This window comes from Aythya marila (genome assembly GCF_965140915.1).
Source record: "Aythya marila genome assembly, chromosome: 1".
In the NCBI taxonomy this organism is placed as follows: domain Eukaryota; kingdom Metazoa; phylum Chordata; class Aves; order Anseriformes; family Anatidae; genus Aythya; species Aythya marila.
The window spans coordinates 103,555,596-103,581,498 of NC_139042.1; the positions used below are offsets into that span (position 1 = coordinate 103,555,596).

A 25,903-nucleotide genomic window follows, 5' to 3' on the forward strand; every position below is an offset into this window, starting at 1 on the left:
CAGAGGGTAACCTGAGAGCTTCTACTGTACCTGTTTATCTTGCAGCCACTGTCTTGAGAGGGCCCTGGCTTTTCTTTCTAGCTGCAAGGGAGGTGCTGACCCTCCTACACACAAAGCAACTCAAAATTAAAAGAGTTTGGCTATAGAGCACAGCTGATTCCGAGAGCAGAACAACCCTATATGCATTACCTCAGGTTCTTGCCAAAAGAACATGATCTTTTCTGGACTGGGATCCTGTTTTGGTGTGTTTATAAAACTTCCATCCCAACAAGCTCACGGTGTACACCAGGATTAAACAAACAATACCAAATGCGACTTAAAAATGTCTTTTACCTTTCTTGAAAGCTAGGCCTGTCTCTTTGACACCATTCACATACAGCCGACGAATCCCTTCTTCTTCCACGGAAGACAGAGAGAAACCTAGGGAGATCCCCAATGACATGGTTAGACAGCAGCAAACAATACAGCATTACCTAACAAGTGCACGCACTACAGTTAAGGCTGTGCCGTGCCTGTCGCGAGCACTGTTCCTGACAAAGTGGTGGAGAATTCCTCCCTTCTCCCTTTCCTTCAACCTTTACAAATAGAAAGCTAACAAGTGAAAGTGGCCGTAAGAAAAAACTGAATTGAATTTCTGAGCTTGCACGTATCCTTTACAGTTTTATTTGAGTATACCACAGCTGCAAAATGTTGGAACACGCTTCCAATTCTCTCGCCACAAAAGGTCACCGCGAGAACTTTGCTGTTTGCAGACAAAGGCTGCACAGAGCTGTGGTTTGTGACCCAAACCAACAACAGCCAGGAAACTGGGAGTTATGGCTGACATGCCATCCGTAACTCGTACAACACAGACCAGTGCCTGCTACAGCAAAACGTCAGCTTCGACTTTCTGAATTTCCTGGGCTGGCCGAGTTTGTAAAAATGCCGCCTTCCCCCTGCCTCTTTCTTTTCTCAGCTGCTCCTGGCACGACCTGTTATTTGCCAAGTCTCAGCTCGGCCCACGTTTTATAGCGGCGTTCGAGAGCCCCAGCACAACCTTACCAACCTTATGCAAGTACTGACACAGCCTTTAATTTTAACAGTGCAAATGGTGCTGTTACATTTGGTTTAGGTGATTTTCTTGCCATTTGTGTTTGACACGGTGCAAGATAACAATGTGTAAAGTAAACACAATGTGTTTAGTTAAATAGGCTTTGCTTATTTACTGTTGAGAGTTATCTGAAGAAGAACATTTGCCTTTCTGAAACTTCATTACTCCCTAAATGGGTATAGGAAACCATTTGCTCCATCTTTTTCCAACTAGAAAAACATTTACAAACCTCTTGGGGGGGAAGATACTTGTTTGACATGGAATCAGCCACCAGCCAAGAGGAAGCAGATGTGCTGGGAGCCTGTTCTGACTTTAGGACTCCCTTCAAGTCGATGGTTATGGATGAGAAGTTATTTTTTCCATATATCATTAAAAAAAAAAAAAAAAAAAAAAAAGGAGGGGGAAGAATGTGGCAGCCTAGAAGCTAGGAGCATATGGCCCTTCATGGCTTACTGAGCTACTTGGAACCCACATGCAAGCTCCTCAGCCTGAATAAAAGGAAATTTGTGAAGCTCACTCAACACACCAGATTTGGCAGAGGGAGAAACTCTTGACTAAACAAAAGAGCAGATGTAAAACAAATAGTAGCTAGTGATTGTCATCGCCATGAAGCCTACCTGGAAAACCTTCACCACAGGCCCAGCGGAGCGTGCCCAGGACTTCGGTTTGACTCAGCACAAATTATCAGCTATGACAACAATCACCCTCCTGCAGCTGAAATGCTGTTTGGCTGTACTGCCTTCACTCCAACAACCACACAGTTAAAACAAGGCTGAGCTGCTCCTCAAGTTCTTGTGGCTAACTGTGAGAGGACACCCAACCTTCCCCAAGCTATCCTTTTCTTTTTTCCCCCCAGAAGACAGCTTCCTCCTCCAATCTGTCATTCAACTTTCAGTCAAAAAATAAAATCCAGAGCCATAATTACTAGCAGAAGGGGTGGAAGGAGACAGGGGGATCATCTGGATGAGAAACACTTCAGTCAAGTGTGTATATACATCCACCTATGCTTGCACAGATGCGTATTTGCATGTATGCGTATGTCTGGTTTGTATATGGACACATACAAACGTATAGTTTTTGTCTGAGTGAATTCTCCAGGTGCTGCCACAAACACATGTGCAAGCACTGCGTGAGGAAGGGCAGGAGTGGGTGGACGTGGCAGCGGTTGCATAAGCTGGCATCGCTGCCAGGAAGATTATCATCAAACTGTGCACGGACCCTGAAACACAGCTGTGGAGAGAGGGGTGGTGACCCAGTCAGGGCCTTTTCTCCACCGCAGCGTTTTGATGGCAGGGGAACAAAAGTCAGCATCTTAGAGCGCACAGGGCCACAGAAAAGCAACACAACCCCAGAACAAAGCTGCCTGCACAAAACGACCTCAGCACAAAGGCAGGTACCAGTGAAAGAGGAGAGTATGTGTGTGCCCAGGCAGCACAGCTACAGAAACCAGCTGACATGTCCTGATGGCAAGGTCCAGCACACTGGCCAGGTTCCTCGAGAGCGCCTCTTATCGCAGAGACGTTGCCAGGATTAATTAATGGCTGCTTGTGAAGGATCCTGAAAATTCAAGGTGATTTGCAAACATTATTATTGCTGTATCTGGGATACTAGCAACAGCAACAGGCAAGGCCACTAATGATTTTCATAATTTTATTCGTTTGTCTTCGTTTCATAAAGACTTTTCCAGTTCTTCTGGAGGAATCATGGCCCAGGGGATTTGGACATATGTTTTTAAAATGTGCAAGTATGAGAAGGGTTGACTGAAGCTGCAGAGAACAAGGAAAGCAATCATAAGAATGAAAAATCCCGTAGCACCCTGGCTGTTCAGCTGTGGTACTGGCTCCTGACCCCATTCCCAGCACTTGTGAGGGGCTGAGCGTGCTTCTTGCTCTGCCCAGCTGCCTGAGAACCAGCTTCAAAAGCAGTCCTGCTCACGGGAAGACTTAGGCGAGATGCTTGGAGACTCTGCAGCCATGTTATTGATTTAGACATCTTTCAAAACAAAACCAGTAGCGAGAGCCCTCGAGCAACCCCGTTAAAAAGAATCTGCGCGGAAACCAGACAGCTCTGATCTTCATGCTGCCATAGCTCGTGTATGGGCTTCAGCTTGCTCTCTGGATTGTAAGAGTATGTGCTGGCAACGCTCATCCCATAAAGAGACTGAGAGTACATAAATGTACTTAACAGACAGGACTGGAAAGAATTTCAGAACGAAGCCCAGCACCAAGAGAGGGTCAGCACAGCTCCGTCACCTCTCCTCTGTTCCCCCTCAGGGGAGGATTTCAGCACACGCTTGTCACTCTATGACCACATGGTACTGTTTTTGAGGCACACACAGACTACAGAAATTCTGCTGTTGTTTAAAGTCAAAGCAAGGTTTGCTGTTTCCTTTCAATGAGAGCGAAGTCAGCTTTTTTGGGCGCATTCAGCATTCGCCCTCTGCAGGGTCAGAGCCACTGAACAGATACACCCCGCGTATCGCGCAGCTGATCCCCTTTCACAGGGCATGACAGTGCATTTCGTTGTCTCTCCCATCACTTAAAAAAAAGAGAAAGGAAAAAAAGAGAAAGAAAGAAACAGGAAATGCCACAATACCCCTAATTCTTGCAGTCCTTTCAGCCCTAGCATAATTACTGAACCTAGGGCCATTGCTGTGCTAGTTCTGATTTCTTTCTCAGGCCTTCAGTATTCAACCCACAGTCAGTACTACTGCTTTGTAGCAGTGCTCTCTGTTTGGATGGCCTGCAGCTGTATAATAAGCAGTTCGGGAATTCAGAATTATTCTAGTCATTAAAACAGAATATTTAGATAAACAGTAAAAAGATGCAGATTGGCTTCCCGCAGGGTGGGTTGCACAAATAATGTTAAAAAACACTACAGAAACTGTAATTGCTAGACCAAAGGGCAACCTCGCCAGGCTGGAGGTTTACAGCTTCAAATATACTCAAAAGATAACACAACCACCCCCACGGAAAGACTGGGAATTTTGCTGAAATCACACAGGGAGGAGTTCCCCCATTTTACATGCAGATCTCTGTAAGATGTGGTGGATTTTGGCTCCAGGAGTCCAAAAGGGGCTCCTTGAGAACTGGGTGTGCTTGGGGCCAAGCTCCCCCAGCCTCAGGAACAGCTGGGCAGGATAGGGACCCACCTTACAGACCTGCAGCAGGCAGGGAAAGGGGACAAGGAGCTCCTCCTGCAACAGCTGCCCAGCTGCAGAGCTCATGAAGCCTCCCACTTGCAGCAATTCTTCTGTCTGCATCCCTGCCACCATGCCTGGTGCTGCCTCGGGGAGACTGGGAGAGGATGGGGTGAGGAGGGGGAGACCCCACTGGCAGCCCCAAGCTGCATCAGCAGCCCTCTGCCAAACCCAGCTCTGCTGCAGGGCCCCCACGAGCACAGCAAGGCAGGAATTCACGTGGGATGTGACAAGCAGCAAAGGATGCCACGTGCTGCCAGCGCTCAGTCCCACAACCTCTGTGTGTGGTGCTTTGAGGGACGAGAAAAACAAGCAAACATTTGTCCTTTCTGCCACTGTAGCTCTCATCAAAGAGCCGCATATCCCACAGCCTGAGCACCGGGAAAAACAGTGCTGAGTGCATTACAATAAAACTATCCTGCTTCAGGGCAGGGGAGCCAGCTTTCTGTGGATGGCACAGGAATGGGATGTGCTTTCCTTACTTTGTTAACAGGCCTTTCGGGTATAGCAATCAATAGCAAGCAGTTACTTACACTAGAATTGACTTGGTAGGAAGATAAAAACAAATTGAGGAGAGAAACTTACCATAAATATCAGAGGATGCATCAGACTTCTCTATTTGAATGTGCTGCGTAATTTTCTGACAGATTTCTATTTCTTTGTAAAGCTGAATAGAAGAAAAAAAGAAAAGAAAAAAAAAACATAAAAATGCTTTACTGTGGGAAGACACATTAATTGCGATAATTTTGAACAGACTTCTTTCATAATTACAGGATGGAGACATAGACTGTGATCATTACCTATTGGAAAATTTTTCTCCACATGCATGAAACGTATGAGCAGTGTCACTACGCCTTACTGTTAAGAAAATAATTAAAGAGGAGGAAGCCAACATAAAAGCAAGGACACATCCATTCCACTCTCTCACACAAGAAAAAGAGCTTCGATGCCTACTCTTGTATTTAGTGGGAAGTCATCATTTATCATTAAGTGTTTATATTACTTAGAGTAAGACCTTGCAGGAATTGAATGATTTTGTAGTATTAAAGTCACAGGTAGGGATTTTGCTGCTTAAATACATTCCTTAATTTGCTACAGACTTTATATGCAGCTCTTTTTTCAGCATGAAATTTCACCTTTAGCACTTTTATGTTTATTTGTGCCGACAAAAGCTCCCGAGTCTTTGAAATTGTCATTAGCATCCTTCCTGGGAGACCGGCACAAATTCACACCTCTGGGTGGCAACTCAGAAGCCTGAGCACCCGCTCGCAATTCTCATGCCAAGCAAGGCCTCAGCTGCACCCCTGCACTCTGTACCCCTCCCTCAGAGAGCACAGGGTAAGGTAAGAGGAATCATGCTTTTAAATCACTTAGGTCCTTGTGCCTTGCCTTACTTACTGTTATATCACAGTCCTACCTCTCAACTCCTAACACATGAGCTGGTACCGGGGCCTGTCACACGGTCTCAGACAGGGAAATCCCATTTTTCCAGACATTTGGAGACTCTGAACTGACATCTCTGGGAGTCAGCCCTGACTTTCTCAAAGCCATTCTGAAAACCTCAGTCTCAGCACAGGTTTGAAGCTATTTTTTGCCACAGCACAGGCTGGGTGGGACTTTGCTAATAAACCAGCCTTTCATCTTTGGAAAAAATCATACCCACAGGTGAATGAGAGTTCAAAGGTAAAGATTTTGTTTAAAATGTTGGTGTGACTGTGTCAAAAAGCAATTCACAATAATTAAGTTAACATTTTAAAACCGTACATTAGTGTTTGGACCAAAGCGTTTAATCCACTTCTTTAAAAAAGAAAAGTAACTCATTAGTAAAGGGTTCCTTTAATAAATACATAATTTTATCTCCTGCTTCTACCAACACTTATACATCTGTTTAATGCAAATATTATGCGCTACAGAACAGTTGTATACCCACTTAAATGGTTTTATATAGCAAGATAAAATGTAAAATTCAATGAGGATGCCATGCTAGCGTTGCTTTTAAAATGTGGCTTTCAAATATGGGAACATATTATTCCGCACTTGAAAATGAGTCAAATGACATTCACAAAATCTCAGCCAGATTTCAGTAAAGACTTTTTTAAAAGTAGAAAGAAAAAAAAAAAAAAGAAAAAAAAAAAAAAAAGAAAAAAAAAAAGGAGTGAAAACTGCAGTGTTTTCAGAACAAAAACTGTCTGAACCCTGCAGTTATCTCAATGAGAAAGCTATCTGGATGAGCATGCAAGACTTGAAACAAGGATGGCCAGTGAGGGATCCAGGGCACAGGGACAGGGGAACTGCTCACTGCCTTCACCCTGAGAAGAATCCCCATGGAAAAGGAGGCAAATACCTGGGACCCACAGGCTGCTGTGGAGCTGCCCAGACCACAGCCAGACCAGGCAGCAGCACTGAGCTGACAGCAGCATTTCTGTGCCCCATGGAGCCACCATCCCAACCCCAAAGGCAGGCAGCACATTTGGGCTGTGGATGCTCGTGCTGCTGATACTGCAAGTTTGTGGGAGCTCTGCTCGGAGGGGTTTAATAGCAATACCAGGAGCATCCAAGGGGGTTTGCTAATAGGCTGCCCAGGGAAGTGGTTGAGTCACCAGCCCTGGAGGTCTTTAAGAGACGTTTAGATGTAGAGCTTAGTGATGTGGGTTAGTGGAAGACAGGTTAGTGTTAGGTCAGAGGTTGGAATGGGTGATCTTGGAGGTCTCTTCCAACCTAGATGATTCTGTGATTCTGGGATTCAGGATTGCCTCCTGACAACACTGTCCCCTTGATCCACTTCAGTCCCTCTGTTCCTCCTGGTGTTTCTTAAAGCAGCTTTTGGGGATCTATCATTACCTGAATTTTCTCAAGCTTGTCACCTGCTTGCTCCTTTTTCCTCTACACTTTTGGTCTTGTCCCAGCATCCTTTCCCAGGGCTACTTTTCACTGCAGCCCCAATGCCTTCACTGGTGAGATGTCCAGAGAGGTCTCCAGTCTCCTGCTTTCATCTGAAAGCAACAACTAAATCCTACCCAACGTAGGAACCCAAGTCTGGCATGTCACGCTTCAGTCAAAACATTCCAACGCTTAGTTTACAATAAAAGGTGCTTAAAAATACAACTGCCTGGTGCAGCACCTAATGCTAAATATCCGTCTCCAAGCCCTCAGTAACATTTTTAACACGTAATAAACCACACTCGTGAATTTTTGAAAGACTACGTCAGAACACAAAGCATCACCGTTAATGTTTTAAAGAGGAATGGAATATGGACATTTAATCTCCATTTCTTATTTAAATGCATCTTCTATGTGCTGCAAGAAAAAGGAATACCATCAGAAGAAATTATGTTTACCTTTTCTGCAGTAATGTATTGTAAAAGCATTTTAGTAGGTGGAAGATAGCTCTAGCAAGGTATTATTATGGCAAAACTATTATAAAGAGCTTTTCAGGAGACCACAAAAATAGGGTCATTAGTTTCATCATGCTGCAAGAGAATAATTTCATTTAACACTTGAATAAAAGTAACTCCGATTTTCTCATGAAACAAGCATACATGCACACACAAGCACACATACAAATGCATATTGATTTAAGGTATGATCCTACCTACACTATAACCTTTCAGCATGTCATTAGTCCTACAGACTGTGGAGTTGTGTTGTGATTTCAGTTTTTCAGAATAAACAGCAAGTGATGACCATGTCAATCCTATATCCCATCAACATAAGGCAACTCCCCAAAGCCCTTCCAGGCAATGAAAGCCACAAGCTGTCTTCTCTGGGTTTTAATCACCACTCCCAGCTATGTTTCACCTCCCAGTTTAGTACTTTCTCAGTAACACTTTTTTTTAAACAGTGGTAATGGCAAATCCCAGTTCTTTAGTAAATGAACAAAAGCATTCATAACTGGGAAAGTTCTACTTTTTATAAAATAAAACAGCCACCAATAAAAAGGACTTTAAAACGCGTTAGAGCATGCATGTGTAAAATCATAGTGTTAAAGCACGACACTAATTCTGTTTGGTCTTTTTTTTTTCATCTCTGATTTCAAAATTCCTTTGAAGTCTGCTTTTGAGATTCATGATATGAAAACATCCCAATGAAGCAATTAGGAACGTATATTCTCACACATAACTCCAGAGCTTTTTAAGTTCAACATTTACCTTCCCATTCAGAAAAAAAAAAGGGAAAAAAAAAAACTTTTGCTTTTCCTCCCTCCCTTAAAAAATCAAAGCGATCTGAAGAAGTTGTATTCAGGCCTCAACAGTATGTCTTGAAAATAAACGAGGAAAATAAGAACAAGAGGAAAAGGCAGCCTTGAGAGATATTAAGCTTAAATGTACGATACAGTAACCCTCGCCCATTACCAATGGTTCTTCCTTCTCTCCCTTCCACACAGAGCCATGCACGCACACACACATAAGCAAAACACCAACTCTCTCCACTAGATGAAACGTCTGGAGAGATTACTTTACTGCAGGCCAATTTGCTATGGCCTTCATAGCGCTGTAATTGCAAGTTAAAAAGCATAACTGCTTATTACAAACACTAATTAATAGTGTCCTACACAGTGTCATGTAATTTTGCTCAAGGGGTAGCATTACCAATTCATAGATATCCTCTTCTGGCTTTGGTACGTAAAACTGAATCTGGTTTTCAATCAGGAATTTCAGACGCAGGTAGTGAGCGGAGTGATCCAGCTGGTGAGTCTGTCAGAAATGGAGAAGAAGCTTTGTAAGACAAGAGCAATGGCTCAAATTATCTATACTCAGAAAACGGCATGACATTCAGAGAGAAAAAGGTGGAGGTGCTCCAGCACCATCTGTCATAAGAGGACCGTGATCTCCTAACTCGAACAAGAATCCAAACCTTCTCCTCTTACCCAAAAGCAAGTGCTCATTTAACCTGCTCAAGACGTCAAGGACAGTGCTACTACTCTAAGCAGCCTCTTTGCTTCTGCTTATTTCACAATTCTGCTCTGTCTCAGGAATAAGCAAACGCTATTAAAGCAGAAGACTGGGAGCAGACCTTTTGTACACACAGTGAGTTTAAAAGGAAAAATTTTTCTGCTTGTTTTTTAGCATCTTCATAATTTAGCAAGTATATATGGTGTAGTAAATTTCAAGCAAGGTTATATAAAAAAATCTGTACGTTCTTTAAATTCAAAACAACCCAGGACACGCTGGCTTTAAGAGGCTAAAAGAAGCCGGGAGTTGTGTACTGGGTTACCTCCCAGTGGAAACAGGTCACACCATTTGAATGAATTAGTTATAATTAGCTGAGGATATGGCATTTGGTCTGGGAGATGTTAACGACCTTTCCTCAGCACGATTAATAAGCTCAATTGAAGCAGCGGTTAATGCAGTGTGTAATCAAACACGTTCAGAAGGGTGATAAACACAAAGAACGTCATTCAGGAGTTACTTGCAAAGTTCATAAACTGTTGACTAAAGCTGATGAAAAATCCAGAAGTGATTCACAGATAGAGCAGGTAAATTTAGCTCACTGCCACCTCTGAACTCCCATTATTATTCCATGCTTTGATACATCTGCCTTTTCATCTCGGATTAGCAAATTACCCAAATCTCCAAGGTTGCACTAAAAACAACATCTCGTCTGAAAATTCGTGCACAAATGTCACCGTTCCCTATTTGTTAGGTGTTGCCCTCGTGTTTTTTAAAGGCTCGCTTATCCGGTTGAAGCCAAGCTGATGATACACCGAGACTCAGCTGACTGATGAGACAGCCCGGATGATGAGTAATGCACACCGAGTGACCTGCAGAGAAGAGCACGCCCTGACTGAGCAAACTCTTCAGCAAGTATTCGGGGAACAGCGACCATTTTTGAACATCTGGATTAGGCAATGAACAAAAAATAGCCACCGATGCAAAAATAAAAGGCAGGTCTATTGCTGCACCCTACGTATTGCTGCATCCCGGTATGTCTGATTCAAAAACCAAATTATTCTTACATGAAACTGAGTACCTGAAATGAGATAAACCCCTGCAATCTGGACAAATGCCTAGTTCATTAAATAAGGAATCCGAAATCTATCAAAAGCCAAAATAAAGGAACTGCATGTGGGAGAGCCTCAGCATCTCCCCCCTTTTTCTTTTTTGGTAAACATTTGGCCAGCCCTGCTCATTGTTTAATGACCATTTTTCCTAGTTTTGTCTCCTACATGCACATATATATGAACACCCCAGGAATTCCTGGGAAGCAGAATTGGTTGTAATTGTTCAGAAATTCTCCATAGGAATCCTAGTTCCGTTTCTGGTCAGATTAATTTAAGATCCCTAGACACAAACTGAAGAGCATCGTGCACATGAATTAAACAAAAACAGGGAGGAGACATAAAAACACAGATAGCACATCTGAAGACTGGAGGAAAAAGCCCATGATGAGTCTCACTGAAAGTTTGTGAAACACTTGAGCCATTTGAAGCAATTAGTGGGGAAAAAACGGTATGTGGAAAACCCATACTAGCAGAAAAATTAACCAGGCAACCTAACAGCCTGCTCCTGCCACTGAATTGAATCTTCTTGTGGTCTCCTGTGCTGAAGATCTCTCATGTCTTCTGCATTTCATACAGCTCCAGGTATGGCCAAGTGAAAGCCACCCAGCAAATGCCAGGTCAGCCAGACTTACGCTGTGTAATTAAGTGTAATTTAGCATAGCCCGGGGTTCGGTGAGAGCCCCCATCCACAGCTGTGTGTTTTATTGCTTCCAAACAGACCTCTGAATGCCTTCCCATAGCAGAGGACATCAGAGACATTTCTCGGGGTGCCTGAGGGCTAGTCGGGAGGCCAGCAGAGATCACAGCCTGTTGTAGAGGGACATCAGTGGATCCAGCTCGGGGCCTCAAGGCACTCGGACACAAGATGCTGCAGGCTGGGAGCAGCCTCAGCTGCACTGGTGGGGCAGGTTGTGCTCACATCTACCTGCCCCGTGCTGTTCAGCCCCTGCCCTGATACCATCCTAACAGAGGAGCCGTCCCCGCAGGCGAGTGGCTTCACCTACACTTCCCAGCAGTCCTTGAAAGGGCTCCTGCTGGCTTTGACACCTGCATCAGGCGCAGGGACGGATGCTGATGCCTCTGATCTCACGCCTGTCGGTCCTGCAGGGAGATTTGCTCGGGAGAAAATTGTGCAGGACGTTTTAGAGAGTAGGAGGGAGCTAAACACAAGATGACAGATGCTGCATGGAAGCTCCGAGCTACCCAGAGCAGGGCACTGCCGAAAGAGGCCACTGGATAAACCTCACGTAGCTTTTGAGCCACTCATTTCTTCCAGGAAACACCACTGGCCATGGTGGATATTGCTGCATCCACTGCATTCACTGCACTGCATCCACTGCACTGCGGCCCCATCTGTGCCAGAAAACGGGAGTCATCCTCATTAAAGCTGTGATGCTGCAGCACATGAGCCAGAACATTTAGGTGATTAAAAATTGTACAGCTGCAGCAAGGCCTTGTCTGCAGCGAAATCTGACATTAGTAATTTTCAAATAGAGGCACAATTGTCTACTGAAGTGAAAGGATAGGGTCCTCTTGAAGAGGAAACAGCCAGTCTGCCCTAAAAGCCATACTTTTCTCCCACTTTTTTTCCTGTTGCTGGTCTAGCTGCATCCATATGTGGGAAGGTGGGAGCAGAAACAGTGCAGCTTTAGTGATATCCATACCCTTTCAAGACCACCCAAAACACCTTTTAGCAGTACAAAGAAGCTGCTTGGTTTATTTATTTCTCTCCTAATAAGTCTGGCTATGTCTGGACTAAATTAAGCAAGTAACCCAATTTAAAGCCTAACCTGACAGCTCAGCCAGTGTGCTCTTGAAGCAGAATTTACAGGCTGGGGTGTGAAACAGTTCAACAGGCTCCGAGTGGCGTAGCAGGACGGCACACAGCCTGAGCTAGTCACCCACTTCAGCTCCCCGCCAGTTAAAGTGGGGACAGGCACCTCCTGAGGACCATTCAGCCCGACCGTAGACACATCCAAGGCAGCTGGATTCATCCCACTGCTTGACTCCTGTCTGGACAGGGACGTACAAGAAAGGCTGTATTTTTTCAGCTTGGTGTGGGAGGGACTTAGGACTGAAGTTACAGCATCGTGGAAACACGCTGGTGAGCCCGGCGCATTATTCCAGCTTTGCACCTGTGTGGCCCGAGCCTTTTCTGCTGGAACACATCAGCTCCCAGTCAAAGCAAGCCCGCAGAGCATCAGGCTTAAGTCGCTGCCTGGAGACTTTTAGCACAGATCCAAAGAGCACGAGGAAATCTGCCTCTTGCCCCTCACGCCGTCTATTTCGGTAACAGTGGGAAAACAGCAGCTCTTTTGCTTCTCACTTTTTATACAGTTCAGGCAGAAGATGAAATGCCACGTGGTCTGCTATGCTCAGTTTCTGGTGTTATTCTCTCCATACTGCTCCTGCCTACATCCATATGCACTGTACGTGCTTCTACTCAGTTTTAAGACATAGCCTTATGCAAATTTTAGTAATTTGTACACACACGCTCACACCGATAGCTATTATCCAATGGAAACAACTTAATGCATCTATACTGATTTTTTGCCTTCCGAGAGATGCTATTAGTTAAATCTTAGGAGAAATATTCGAGAAACCACTTCAAAATATGCTTTAGACTCTCCTCCCACCAATCTTGAATCATAAAAGTGTCACAAAGCAGCCTCCAAAACCTAACTCGCTGTATAATAACAAGCAGCAATGTTAGTATAAGAACACATTTTCTACAATGACTTGAGTGCACTTAATGTTCTCCAACAGAATAATCAAGCTCAGTTTAATAGCACAGATAGATTTAAGCACATCTACAAACATGAAGAGGTTTTATATGAAATGTAGATCTTGAAATGTTTACTGTACCAGAACTTGACTGGTTCTCAGATGGCAGATGGCAAACTGATGTGAAATGATGTGGATCAGATATTAAAGGGGGGAAAATGAGCTGAATGCAAGAGACAGAAGAAAGAGATCGATTATTAAAAGTGATAGAAAAGAAGGCATCCATCAGTGTTTTCCAGACTGAAAGCTCTTACAGAAAAGGAAAGAAACAGATAATAGCTGTTTAAAAAAGCAAACACTCACCCACCTCCCCATCTCCCTACACACCACCACCCACTACGACCGAAACACAGTGAGAGACCAGATCCTCAGCCGGTCGATACCGAAACCGATGGAGCTCCACCAATTTACTCCAGCTAAGGATGTGGCCCCCGAGTTAATCACCCTTACCCAAAGGAAAATATAAGCCCTAAAAATAAATCATTACTAATAATGTGTCATCCAGCTTCCCTATTATGTCTCTCTCCAAAAATGTCAGCTTTCCCTGAATACAATGAAGAGCTTTCACGAGCTGCAGCAGCCTTTAATAGTGCACCTGGCGGAGAGATAAGCACACTGTATAATTACTCCAAACAAACGCCTTGCTCTCACCTTCCCTCTCTTTGGAAGCACATGCAACATGTTCTAGAAGTCCCCAAAGTTGGGCTCCTAACAGCAATAAATGTTTTCTTTTCTCGTGCTGTTGTTGTTGTACAAAAGAGGACTCACTTTTCAGAGCAGCACGTGACACGAGTTGGGTCTAGTTTGCAGTCAGCTGGGTAGTGGAAAACAGACATTATGTGGATGCCAGAACTGAAAGCTTGTATTTAATTTGTCAAAGCTTTAAACTTCTCTGCTGAGACGTAGCTGTTTTTAATGGCCTAACGTCTGATATTTCATCTCGCAAAGAAATCCAGGTGTTTTTTCTGCAGATAAAAGCTTTCTTCTCGCTCCCCTCCCACCACCTACACGAGGTGAGTCTGTCTCCGCAATGCAGACAGCGAACACCGGCACCTTCTCCCACTCCTGGCACTGCTGCTTCTCTGTGCCTTCCTCCCTCACACCGAGCAGAGAGGGGAAGCAGAATGGGGAAGGAGGGAAGGAAGAACAGCACCTGGGAACAGGGTGGCCTGGGAGAGATCAGCCTGCTTGTCTGGTGGCGGAGGAAAGACGTTATGGAGGGGCTGGTGGAGTTGGGGGCACTGGGATGGTCGAGAGAGCATGGGGCAACTGCATGACTCCAGCAAAAGGAAGCAGGATGGGGGACAGGGGCTGGGATGCTGGGGGAAAGAGAAAGGAGAAGGGTCCTGTGCACAGCTTGGCCTCTGGTGAAGGGAGAGAGGGTGGGTGGGTGGGTGAGAGGCAGCAGCACCAGTGGGGCAGGGCGTGAAGGCACTTCAGAGACTCACGCACAGTGCCTGGAGTGCAAAGGCCAAAAATCAACCTGCCTTCCTCTCCTCACACCCAACTGTGTTTGTCCTATGTGGTGTTGGCGTGATTTTACAGAAAAATTCGGTGTAATTCACATTTCTCATCTAACATACTCAAGCAGGGGAGAAAGTCACTGTAAGGCTTAACCAAAAGGACTCAAGTCAAAGCGCTCAGGGTTGTAGGGTTGTAGGCATTCTGCCCTGCTCCAGGGCAGGCTGGCGGCCTTTACCTTGCAAATCATTTCCAGCACATCTCGCGTGGTGTCCCCAGGGCGGATGACTGTCAGGGCAGGCTGGTTGTTGGGCAGGCAGAACCAAGACGGCGTGAAATACTCGTGAACCCAAATATCACAGTCGGGATTGTGCTGATGGACACTGCTCAGCGCCACTTCTTTTTCCCTCTAAACAGACAAAATCCATTATGACTAAAAGAGCCAAGTAAGATCTCCTTCTGCATCAGTTACAAGTGCAAGGAACATTACATGCTGCATAAAAAAAGCCCTCCTGTAAGTGAAGACATTTTATTCATAAACCTAGATCGAAGGCTTGTCTGGACTGGCAAACTTTGCAGTTTTACCTGAGCAGTATAAAGTCTGCCTTCCCGTGCCACCCACACAGCTAAGCTGGTGCAAAGTGTGTATCCTGGGATTTCACCCTATGGCTACTGGGAATGCTAGGAATGCAACAAAAAATAATAATGATAAAAAGAGCTTTAAAATTAAAACTTTGCACTTTATCTCCTAGTAAACCAATCCAAGGCCAACAAAACTGATGTAGGTGCTGCATGTCCTGTGCCTAGCAATGGCAAAGCAGCAAATCTTAGCATTTATTTTGATTTTCCTGTCTTTTCTACATCCGTGTTATACTACAAGCTATAAATCTCCATGAAGTGATGAAGCTGCAGAATTGCTATTTGCTTCAAGTGGGCTCATGCAGCTAAATCCATATTCACTACATGAAGAATGTGCCCCTTAGCACTGTCTTAATGCTGTTTTATAGTTGGCTTTCTCTGGGGAAAGAGAAAGCAGTTGTAATTGTTTCTACAAACGCAGAAGCTCACAGAAGCACGAGAAAACAAACCAGAAAACTCTGTGCTTCATAGTTGCAATAACCCTAAATTATGAAAATCCCATATGGTCACCATAATAAGCTATTTCCCAGAGCCAGCGGAGTCTGGTCCTCCTGTGGGAAGGCACCTCCCTGGTGTGCAACACCAACACTCCTCTGGGCCTGGCACCCCTCTCTGTGCTCATGATGCCAAGCACAGTGAATGCTTGACCATGGGAAATCAGCTCAGACTGCCCTACAACACACAGAGGATCCCTCTCCCTTCCCTTCCCTTCCCAGGGCTCCATGTTCCCTCTTACATCCCAGAACCAATGCTGCTGCGTTTACCTTGCCATCTGGGACCGTGTCGTCAAAGATTCCTTCGAGGGATTTCTTTACTGAATCAACTCCTTCACCAAACACCTGAGGAACAGAGCAACTCTGTTTTAAAACGCGAACAAACCCCTGCACCATCTGCAGGACAAGACTAAGGCCTGACTTGATTGAACCACTGCATCATAAGGGTTGGGGGCAAACAATGTACCCGATACCCAGCATGGAAATCAACCCCAAAAATGTAAGCATTCATCTCAAAAACAGAAAAAAAAAGGAAAATACCAGCTTGTTAAAAAGGATGGGGAGCGCACTGTAGGCTGGTTGCTGGGCACCACACTGAAAGATGAGATGTCGATTGTGCTTAGTGGTCTGTCACTGGCTTACTATGCAGGGCTGGACAGATTTTATCTCCTTTTGTGTTCAGTTTCCCCATCTGGAACAGGGTGGGGGACTGCACGGGACTGTACCAGGCAGGCACCCAACGAGGCACACCTGCAAAACCCAGCTTGCCCTTTGCACAGCTCTAAATTAGCTGCAGCTGAGCGTAGGGGAGAACAATAAGGTTTTTGCTACAGCAGATACTTAAGCTTACAGCTCAGAAGTTAAATTTTACAGCTCTACGTCACCACAGGTTTATGATCAAGTTGCTGGTTTTGACTGTGAACTATACTGTACCTCAAACGAAGCAGAAACAGGTCACCTCACTTAGAGAATTTACAGTTTACAGCCTCAGCTTTGGGAATAATTGCACACTACTGCGCAAGCGCAGGCGAAAAGCATTCAGACTTTATATTTAGGCATTCCACTGCTTTCTCAAAACTTCACTTTTTGTTTGACTCTCTCCGGCATGACTTTTCGTTAACCTGGAACAAAATCCCTTTTCATGCCTGGGAGTACTGGAGGAGTTAGGGGGCTGAGGCTGGGGGCAGGGACAGGAAGCATGAATGCATTTATCCCCGCTGGAAGGAAAAAAAAAAGTGTCACAGAGTGAAGACACAGCACAGGAAGGACCCTAGCTCAGGACAAGAGATTGTGCTTGATGTGGGGAAATTAAGCACAAAGCAAGAGGGATGCCTCAGCACCAGCGCGAAGAATTGAGAATGTGCTCACAGAGGCATCTGGTACTTCCCGGTGAAGCCCACAGCTTTTGCTCAGGCATTACATATTAGTTGAACTTTTAATGTCTCGCTCAAAACAAGCTCAACAATTTTACAGCATTAATCTCTGCTAAACAAAACAAACACCCACTGGTGCTTTAAAAGAAGGAAGGAGTAATCACAGGGCACGGAACAAAACAGGTCCCGAGCATTCCCCCCCCCAAAAAAAAGTGAAAGAAGACAAAGAAAAGGCAACATTTCCTGCAATTAGATGAGGTATGGCTCTCAAAAACTGAAAGCTGTAATTAGAGATGTTTGGAAAGAATAACAGGGAAGTACCTTCCTAGCACACTGAAACACATTTTCTAGAGAAATATCTGGGGAGTGACTGGGTGGAAACCTTTCACCTTTAGCTTTTTAAAAATTCAAAGCAAAACAGTGACTGTCCCTACTAAATACAAGGGGGTTTGTTGCTTTACAAAGTTTTCCCCAAACTCAGCTACATTTAAAATATTCTACAAACTCCTATTTTGGACTTAAAGAAACAAACAAGTCTCCACTTTTTTTTTTTTTCCTTCCAAAGCTGTCTGGTTTATACTGTTGCCTTGTTACTCCTGAGTTTAAGAGAACGGCAAAAGCTGAAGCAACAGAAATGCAACAGGAGTAACGCAACCCAGTCAGCAAAAAAAAGGTATAAATCCAAAGCTCGTTTGAACAGGAGCTGCTGTATACTTATCTGTAATTACCGTCACTGATTTTTGAAGAGGATGTGGAATGTGACGACTCCACACCGTGGAAGATTAAGCAAGTTGAAGGTTGGCTGTGTGTGTGCTTGATGGAAGTGATTCTCTGCATGAACTATAATGCATGCTAACAAGTCAGCCTTGAAACTAACACCTCAAAACTTCTACGTGCTTACCTGATTGATGCTCGGCCTCCCTTGCTTTTTCTTCGAGGTAGTATCCAGCCCCCAGAGAGAAGAAAACCTGCTTCTCCTCTTACTGGCAGATCTGGACATGGCCTGCGTCCGTCTCCTCACTCCAGACTCCCCGGTGCGAGCCGCCACCTGTCAATGCCACATGGTTTGCAAATCAAAGGTTGCAGCATCCCACAGCACCATCCCTTACATAAGCTAACATTGGAATAGCCTTAAAAAAAGGCAAACGCTGTAGCAATAACGTAGCAACGCACAACGGGGACTAGCTTGATGCTGCCAGGCTACTTCCTTCTCCCTGCAACATAACTCTTTTCTTCCAACATCAAGAATTAAAAATTAAAAGGGAGAGCACCGCGTGTTTCTTGGCATTTAATATGAGGTATTTCAAAGCAGCCTACTCAGCACAGAGCAAAGCCTCAGCACCAGTAAAAGTGTTTGTTTTTTTCTGTTTGTTTGTTTTTTAACTTTATTTTATAATGAGGTTTCAGAGCTGGACACACAAAACCTGAGATTTCAAAACTTATCTGCTGCTTCCAAAAAGCTTGGTCTTTCTCCTTGCCCTTTCCTGTGAAAGCACTCTGGGCATCCTGGAACTGACTCACTACTTTTACAAGGCCTGATAAAGGTCTGCAAATAGCTCAGGGTATTTAAAACCTGCATTTCCTCACCGATACCCAACTGTGGGAAGAGTGGGCAAAACACAGGAAGAAAAGGGAGCTGAAATGCCCCTTTGGATTAGAGCAGTGTTAACTGCCTGGGTACTTGAAAACTGGCCTGTGGCAGCCCCTTCAGAGGGGAAAGCCGTTTGCCTTCACTGACACCAAATATTTGGGGAGCTGTTTCCCAAATAAGGAAGCTCTGGTAGAAATGACTGCTACATTACTCAGAGGTGAAGCGTTTAGGCCAAAGTTGAAGCAGATTTCCCATCCAGAGGTGGGATCAGGACAGTGAGCTCCTCTCTTGTGAAAAAGGGAGTGTTAAGAGCGATGGCAGGTATGAACGGAGCAAAAGGCGAAGCTAGACAGACAGACAGACAGGCAGACCCACCCTGCAGACTTGGCCCTGCGCTTCCTGGAACGCCTTTGTACTCGATTCCCACACCCGAAACTACCGAAATGCGACTGTCATTTGGCAGCCCCAGCTGGAACAGCCAAACCTCTGAGTGATGCCCCAAGCTAAGGAGCTGAAGAACTGGTTGTTTGGGTGCAGAAGACACAAAAAAAAACGTGTAAAGTTGGGAATAACAGAAGGCTAGCCCAGGTATCCAGGGAACTGTCACCGGATGAGTAATGGTGAGCCTTGCTCAGGAACGTTGAGAAATCAAGGAAAAGGAGAACTCAAACACAACTGCGAGCTTCCCCATTTCCCCATTTCTCCTCATGAGAGGTTTCTTAGCTGTACCAGGGACGTTGTGCAGAGGCACCAGGAAGACTGAGCACATCCTTGGCTAATGCACTGAAGAGTATCTTCAGGCGAGCTGGGGATGCCGTGCTATCAGCATGCAGCATCCAGCTGGAGCCTGAGACTTCGCTGCACCAAATCCGCGCTATCGAGGGCAAAAGGGGACACGAGAGCTTGCTGCAAGTAAAGAAAGCACGTGTCTTTTCCAACACGACACATTCAAAACGTTTTTTCTCGCTTGGCTCTCAAGAGACACCAGCATGAAGAGGCAGACTGTTTTTCAGGCTAACACTCAGTGCTTTGCTAGATGCAAAAAAACAAGCACAAATGTAAATTACAGCCCGCCACTTAAAAAAAAATACATAAATCCACTAGCAATTATCAAGATGATGACGCTAATCTTTTCATATATAAAAGAATAAAACGCCCCTGACTGAATTACAGCTCTGGATTCAATTGAAGGGTACAGCTGACATCTACAAGACAACAGTGGAGCTCAGCTATTTCTGTGAAGCTCCAGGAGCCCAAGCCGAAACTACAGGAACATAATTTAAATTCATTAAAAACTCACCACTGCGCAATACATTTCCCCGTATTTCTCAAAGCTGGGTTGTTACATGATTTAAACAACCATTTTCAACATTATTTGTCATACCATAAATAACGGAGAAGAACATTTCCCCTCCCTTGTGGAGCATCAGGTGCTGATCACTGGAGACAGGATATTAGACTAATTGGTCAGTAGCTTCATCCATATGGTAGAAAGCAAGCCATGCCCGAGACAGGCTAAGCCAAGGCATGCTGAGAGCCTCAGGAAGACTCCCATTGACCTCACAGGGTTTTTGGATCAAGCCCATGAATGTGAACATTAGAGATGAGCTCACTCTTGTGACAGGAGGAGCTGTTTCTAGAAAGCATGTTTATATTGCAGAGGTGAAATCAAAATCATCCATTTAGGAGAAACACAGTTCTTCCACTTTCATAAGGCCATGGCTTGCAAGTACCTGCCTGTTAGTTCCTACCCAGGGCTCACCCCACAGGCACAGACTGCTGTTTGTCAACTCCATCTTTGTACCGGGCACGTGAAACCACCTGCAGGTTGGCAAAGATGACCCCTGGCCTCTGCTCAGACTTACCAGGGCGTGGAACGAAGAGACTGAAAAGATTCCAAGACGGCCCATTGCAACTTTAGTCGGACGGCTGGCAAAAGCAAGCAGTCTTTTAGGGTTTGGGAGCTCCCCTCCTTGGAGACTAGCCAAGTAACAGCGGTACCGAAATAGATCCATCTGGAACTGCTCGAGATTCTGTTCCCAAACGAAAATCTGCATACAGCAAAGATTGAGTGAGATGCAGAAATGGAGAGAAGGAAGAACACAGTTGTAAATATCTTGAAAAAAGTCTACTGTTCCCAGCAATATATCTTTTTTTTTACCAGTGGTGATCTCATTTTCAAATTAAAGAAACTTTGATTCACCTTCTTTCTCACTCTCCCCTACCCTCCCAATCCCCAGAAGGATAAAAATATTTTTTTAAAAGTTTTCATTAGATGTTAAACAATTTTTTTATGTTCAAGGCAAAAATCTTCTCCTAGGACAACTGCCCCTTTGATACAATGCTAATTAATAGGATTAAAATTCCATATTTAATTTTCTTCGTATTCCACGATTCTCTTCTGAGCAGTCCTAAGGGTCCTTTCATGCATCAACGGCAGCTGAGAAACAAAAAGACCCAGAAACACCCAATTCCACCAACAGAGCACCCCAAACCAGCAGCTGCAGCAGCAGCACTGCTGTAAGCATCAACGGAGCTGGCTATACTTGAAAAAGTGCAGTACACTGGGAATAATTAATCTTATCAGTGGAAGAGCACTGTAATCAGTCTGTGTGAGGACTTATTTAAATAATTCAAATTGCTGATCGGAAACAGTTTCAAAGTGTTTAGAAAAACTCCGTTATGTAAAACGAGAGACCGCTTTGCCCTCTCGCTGTGACTGACAGCTTTTGAGAGGAGCCCTGTGAGCGGTGGCAAGCATCTCCCCCCTCTCTCACGGGCGTCTAGGCCGTACAAAATCTCTTCAGCTTAGCGCGTCAGGGCCCTGGCCGCTCCCTATAGTTTGCATTACAGGCACATTTGGCAGCCGTGGTAAAAGAGCTACAAACTAATGAAGCAGGCACCATATGTTAGTTTCCTAAAATAAGGTGCCGCTGCAACAGTGGGAGAGACATCTGCTCTAGGCTCTCTGCTTCTCAAACACAACTACGCTGTCCACTTGAAGTCAGAGAGACCGGTCCCAAGGGGCAGCGAGCGCTGCAGCCACGAGGCCAGCGCAGACCCTGACAAGGAGCAGAAAGCAGGGATGGCTTCTTCATCCCATCTGCCCCTGGAAGAGCCAGCCTCTTCCACGCTGAAGATAATGCCAACTGCAGCACTTGCTGGTCTATGACCAGTTGTTCCCAACAACATTCTGACGTGTGGTAGCCTCTTTACTCCCCAAAGCCCTCACTCAACCTCTGCACAGCTGGCCAAATCCCTGGTTTTGTTGTTTGTTTCCTCTGCTGTACCTTAGCACACGTTGTTTGGAGAAACGGTGTGGCTAGGGCAGCTGGCACCACCATCCTGCCCACACACGTCCTGTCTGCTCAGGGGAGCTCTGCCAGCACACACGTGGGGCAGAGAGTGAGCAGACAGATGTGCTGCTAATCTGAAGAAGGCCCTAAACATTTGCTGGCCCTAAACATTTGGGGCATTTCCCATAAGCAAGCAAGATTACTTGATCCAGTATGGTCTTCTTCTTCTTGGAGTCCGTCACTGAGGACAGCTGCATTTCACCCATTTTCTTCATCTTCTCATCCATATCGATCTTCTGCTCCAGCTTCTTTATCTCCGTTTTCAGGAGCTTGACGGTGTCCTCTTTGTGATGCTGCCTTGCCACTGCAGTTGCACAGGCGGAATGGATCGCGGTGATCCAGTTCTCGAGCTCCGTCTGGCTAGAGGTCTGAAGAGAAGGGAAGAGGGGAAAAGAAGTCAAGATCCTCTTTGCAACTGATTGGAGATTAACAAACGCAATTCCGAGGAGTTCCCTTTCCCTTTGATCTTAAGAATGAAAGCCTTAAATCCACTTACGAGAGAAGTAATAAAAGACCTTCATTCTTGAACAGGCCGTGTTTAGCCTAGCACCAGGCACTCAGCACTCAGAATTACACCTAGATCTGCATCTTGCAGCTGTACAGTGTTTTCCAGCAAGTTCTTAGGAATTACTTTCCTTGTTCAATGCAGTGTTGCCAGAACTTGTAGCTCATCATTTAATTACATCTTCTAAACTCTCAGTTCCTTAAAGCAGAAAATGCTGCAGTCTATGTGCTCTTCACAGTACGGAGAGCTTATCTGGCATGCAATGGTTAATAATAAATTAATGGCATAAAACCTGACCGTGATATCTGTTACCGACTTTATTATGATTCAGACAGAGAAGCTTTCCCCTTCTGAAGATCCCAAAGCTCTCTGAAGATGACCCTATTATTATTAAAGTCGAGTTCGTCATAATTTTTATGGCTCTGGCACTGTCCCTTCCCAAGCATGTGCATGATAGTTTGGGAAAGGGGAGCTCTTAGGCTGGGGCATGGGACACCATTAAGTTTTTCTGGAAGAGCGATATTCTGATTAGAGGCTTTTGACACAGAAAGAAAAATACTTCAAAGCATTCCTTTTCCAGACTTTCAAAATAAAGCATAAATCTTCTCAGCCTTCTTGCTAAACCTCAGTCCTTTTTACAGTGCATTGTAAAACAAAATTTACAGCCAACTCAGGGTTGCAGCAGACTTGCTCTGAGAGTCAGCTTTTCGCAGTAATCATACCAGTACTTGGCTCATGGCTGCAGAAGTAGCAAGGTGCCAAACCACCTTGTTCTAATTAAACTTTCTGATGATACCTGCTCTATAAATAGGCAGCACAGTATGACTCCTCCAGTTGCTAGCATAGATGAAGAAGGTCATCCTCACAGCTCTCCTTGCAGTCACAATTAACGGCAAAGGCTGTGCCTTCCTGAAGCCAAGGAGAGACTCCCACGGAAGCACAGCTCTGGAAATCACTTATGTCCAGACCAGAAATCGGGATGATGTTCCCCAGACTTCTGTGGGACAAAGTAGGTGAAGCACACCTGTCCGAGAAGGACAGTGCCTTCCTTCACTCAGATTAGGAGTCCTAAGCAGAAGACAGGGTCTATACCAGAAAGTCTGCTCTTCTACTCCTGTTTTTCTTGTCTTCTGTTGGCACCATACAAAGAATGTTGCTTAAATTGGGCAGGCTTCCTGCCCAGGTAGTACTACTAACAGGACTCATTTATAGATGGAGGCTTACAAGGTCTTACTGCCAATGCTGAAGACATACTGAGCCCTCCTTGCCGAGGAGTTTCAGCTGAAATTAGAGAAATATTTGCAGAATGGATTATACTTTGCCTACAGTCAGACGGTGAAACTTAGCCCCTCCTAGAGGAGAGGGTGCTACTGGAGTTGTAATGAGATGGTATGTTTTGTTAGCTCCTGGCACAATCATAACAGCAAGAGGTCATATTTTTATTTTATTTTCAAATATTATCTGTATGTTAGATTAGTTTTCATCTGGGCTTCCTTGGGGGAGGGAAAAAGAAGGATCTGGAAAGGATTTTAGGAGCTGAAGACCCTTCTGGCAGATGAGTAAGCAAGGGGAATCACTGCTTCTCAACGGAACAGACCACATCAACAAGCTGCAAACATCTGATACACAAGTATGTGGTGTCACAAGTTGCTCGAGCTCCTGGAAAATACATGTGACATCTGCAAGTAATGGATTTGTGTAGGCATGATGAGAACTGACTGAGCAAGGAATAATAGTGTAGGAGGTATGTGATGTCTCTAGGTGCAATGCAGTGGGAAGGCTTGTTACAAGATGTCCAATATCTGTACGCATCATAAAGTAACCCTATTTTTCTCCCGAACTATACAGTCTGCACAGAACTGAAAGAGTCTTGTTCAAGTCTGGGGTGCCTCTTCAACACAACCACTACTACAGCCCTGTGGGGATGTACGGGTATGACATTAGTAGTTAATAACACTGCTGAACAGTCACACATGCCTTGGCTGCTCCGTGCACAGCGGAGCAAGCCCTACAGCACCGTCGCTCACACTTTATTTCCACCACTATGGCTGATCTCCCCAAATTCATCCCTTCTTTCTCTTCTGCTTCTGCTTCATTAGAGTTGCATGGGTTTCACGACAGAGCAGACTCATCAAGAAAAAAATTCCACAAGGCAATCTATATTATTGCTTTTCATTTGAAAAGGTTCGTTTTTGCTCTTTCCCACAAAACTATGTAAAAATCTACCCGTGACATAATGACACGGGGATTTTAATGAATAAGAAGGCTGTCTGTTGCCACAAAAGAAAGGTACTGAATGTGACATTTTCACTATTTTGCATCTACCGGCATTACTTTTATGACAATTACGGTTTTTCCTTGGAAAACAGCAAGGAAAAAAATTTACAACTTGTATTAGTAGACCAGGAGGAGGTGGTGTTTGATGGCATTTCCAATACATACTGAGAGCATAAACACCATGCTTACTTCCTAGGTGAAGCTCTCCAGATGGCAAAAAACATTCACCCTCTCCAAGAAAGGCAGGAAGTAAAAAGGGACAATGAAGGATTCTACTCTTGGGTAAGGAAGAATCAGACTGAGGCAGCAGAGAAGCAAGTCCACAAAATGAAAAAACAATTAAAAAAAAAATCAGTGTGCAATCAGATAGTCATTCTCTTTGATACATAAGCTAGCATCACCTCCTGAGTCAGCAAGGATTTTTATTTTACACTAGTTCAAGAATCTAGCCTCTTGTTTAAGACAGCTGAGAGGATCTGTTGAGTAATTTTAAAGATTTGGTCTGGGATGCAGTGGGGTGATGTCGGGAGGGTGTATCCTACAACAGAGAAATTCTACTTAAAGAAGGCAAGAAATTTTACATTCACAGTCACTGGAAATGGAAATGAATAAATAAGGGATCCCTCCAGTTAATAACATTAAATCCAAAGATGAGGAAATGGCATCATCTCAACACAGGCTGGCAATTACAAATAAGAGCATTACAACTTGACTAGTGACAACTTGCAATAAGAAAGTGGAATGCCCCCCCTAAAAATCGCTCAAGAAAATCTAGTTACCAAAAAGAAAAATTGTTCTTAGTGAAATACATCAGTTAATGCTTGGTCTTTGATACTGAGTTCTGCATACTTACTCTACGAAAGTCAGACATTTCTATTTTCTGATTTAAAAACAAAACCAACCCAACATTCCCATTCAGTGTGCTGTCAAACATCAGCACAACGCTGCCTGATGTCTGCATGAAGAAGGAACAACTGGATCCTGCACAGCCACCAGGAATGAAAAACACATCTGGAGTTTCAAACACCCCCTCACGCTCAAAAAGCCTCTTGGTCATGTAAACCCCCTGAGCCTCTCTCCAAGGTCCCACCTTCAACATATGTCTCTTTCAAGACACAGAAATGTGATGGCAG

General features: G+C 44.7%; 1 protein-coding gene across 9 annotated transcripts in view; it reads right to left on the reverse strand.

The window, feature by feature from the left end:
• The window catches only part of TIAM1 (TIAM Rac1 associated GEF 1), a 155,183-nt gene that overhangs the window by 37,816 nt on the left and 91,464 nt on the right, over positions 1-25,903 (reverse strand). For all 9 annotated transcript variants that reach the window (XM_082770453.1, XM_082770452.1, XM_082770451.1 and 6 more), the window contains 8 exons: positions 22,132-22,356; positions 20,498-20,683; positions 17,943-18,089; positions 15,939-16,013; positions 14,774-14,944; positions 8,879-8,983; positions 4,875-4,956; positions 334-420 (listed from right to left, as the gene is read on the reverse strand). In XM_082770453.1, coding sequence (XP_082626579.1) covers positions 334-420; positions 4,875-4,956; positions 8,879-8,983; positions 14,774-14,944; positions 15,939-16,013; positions 17,943-18,089; positions 20,498-20,683; positions 22,132-22,356 — 1,078 coding nt within the window. The remainder of the gene's footprint in view (positions 1-333; positions 421-4,874; positions 4,957-8,878; positions 8,984-14,773; positions 14,945-15,938; positions 16,014-17,942; positions 18,090-20,497; positions 20,684-22,131; positions 22,357-25,903) is intronic.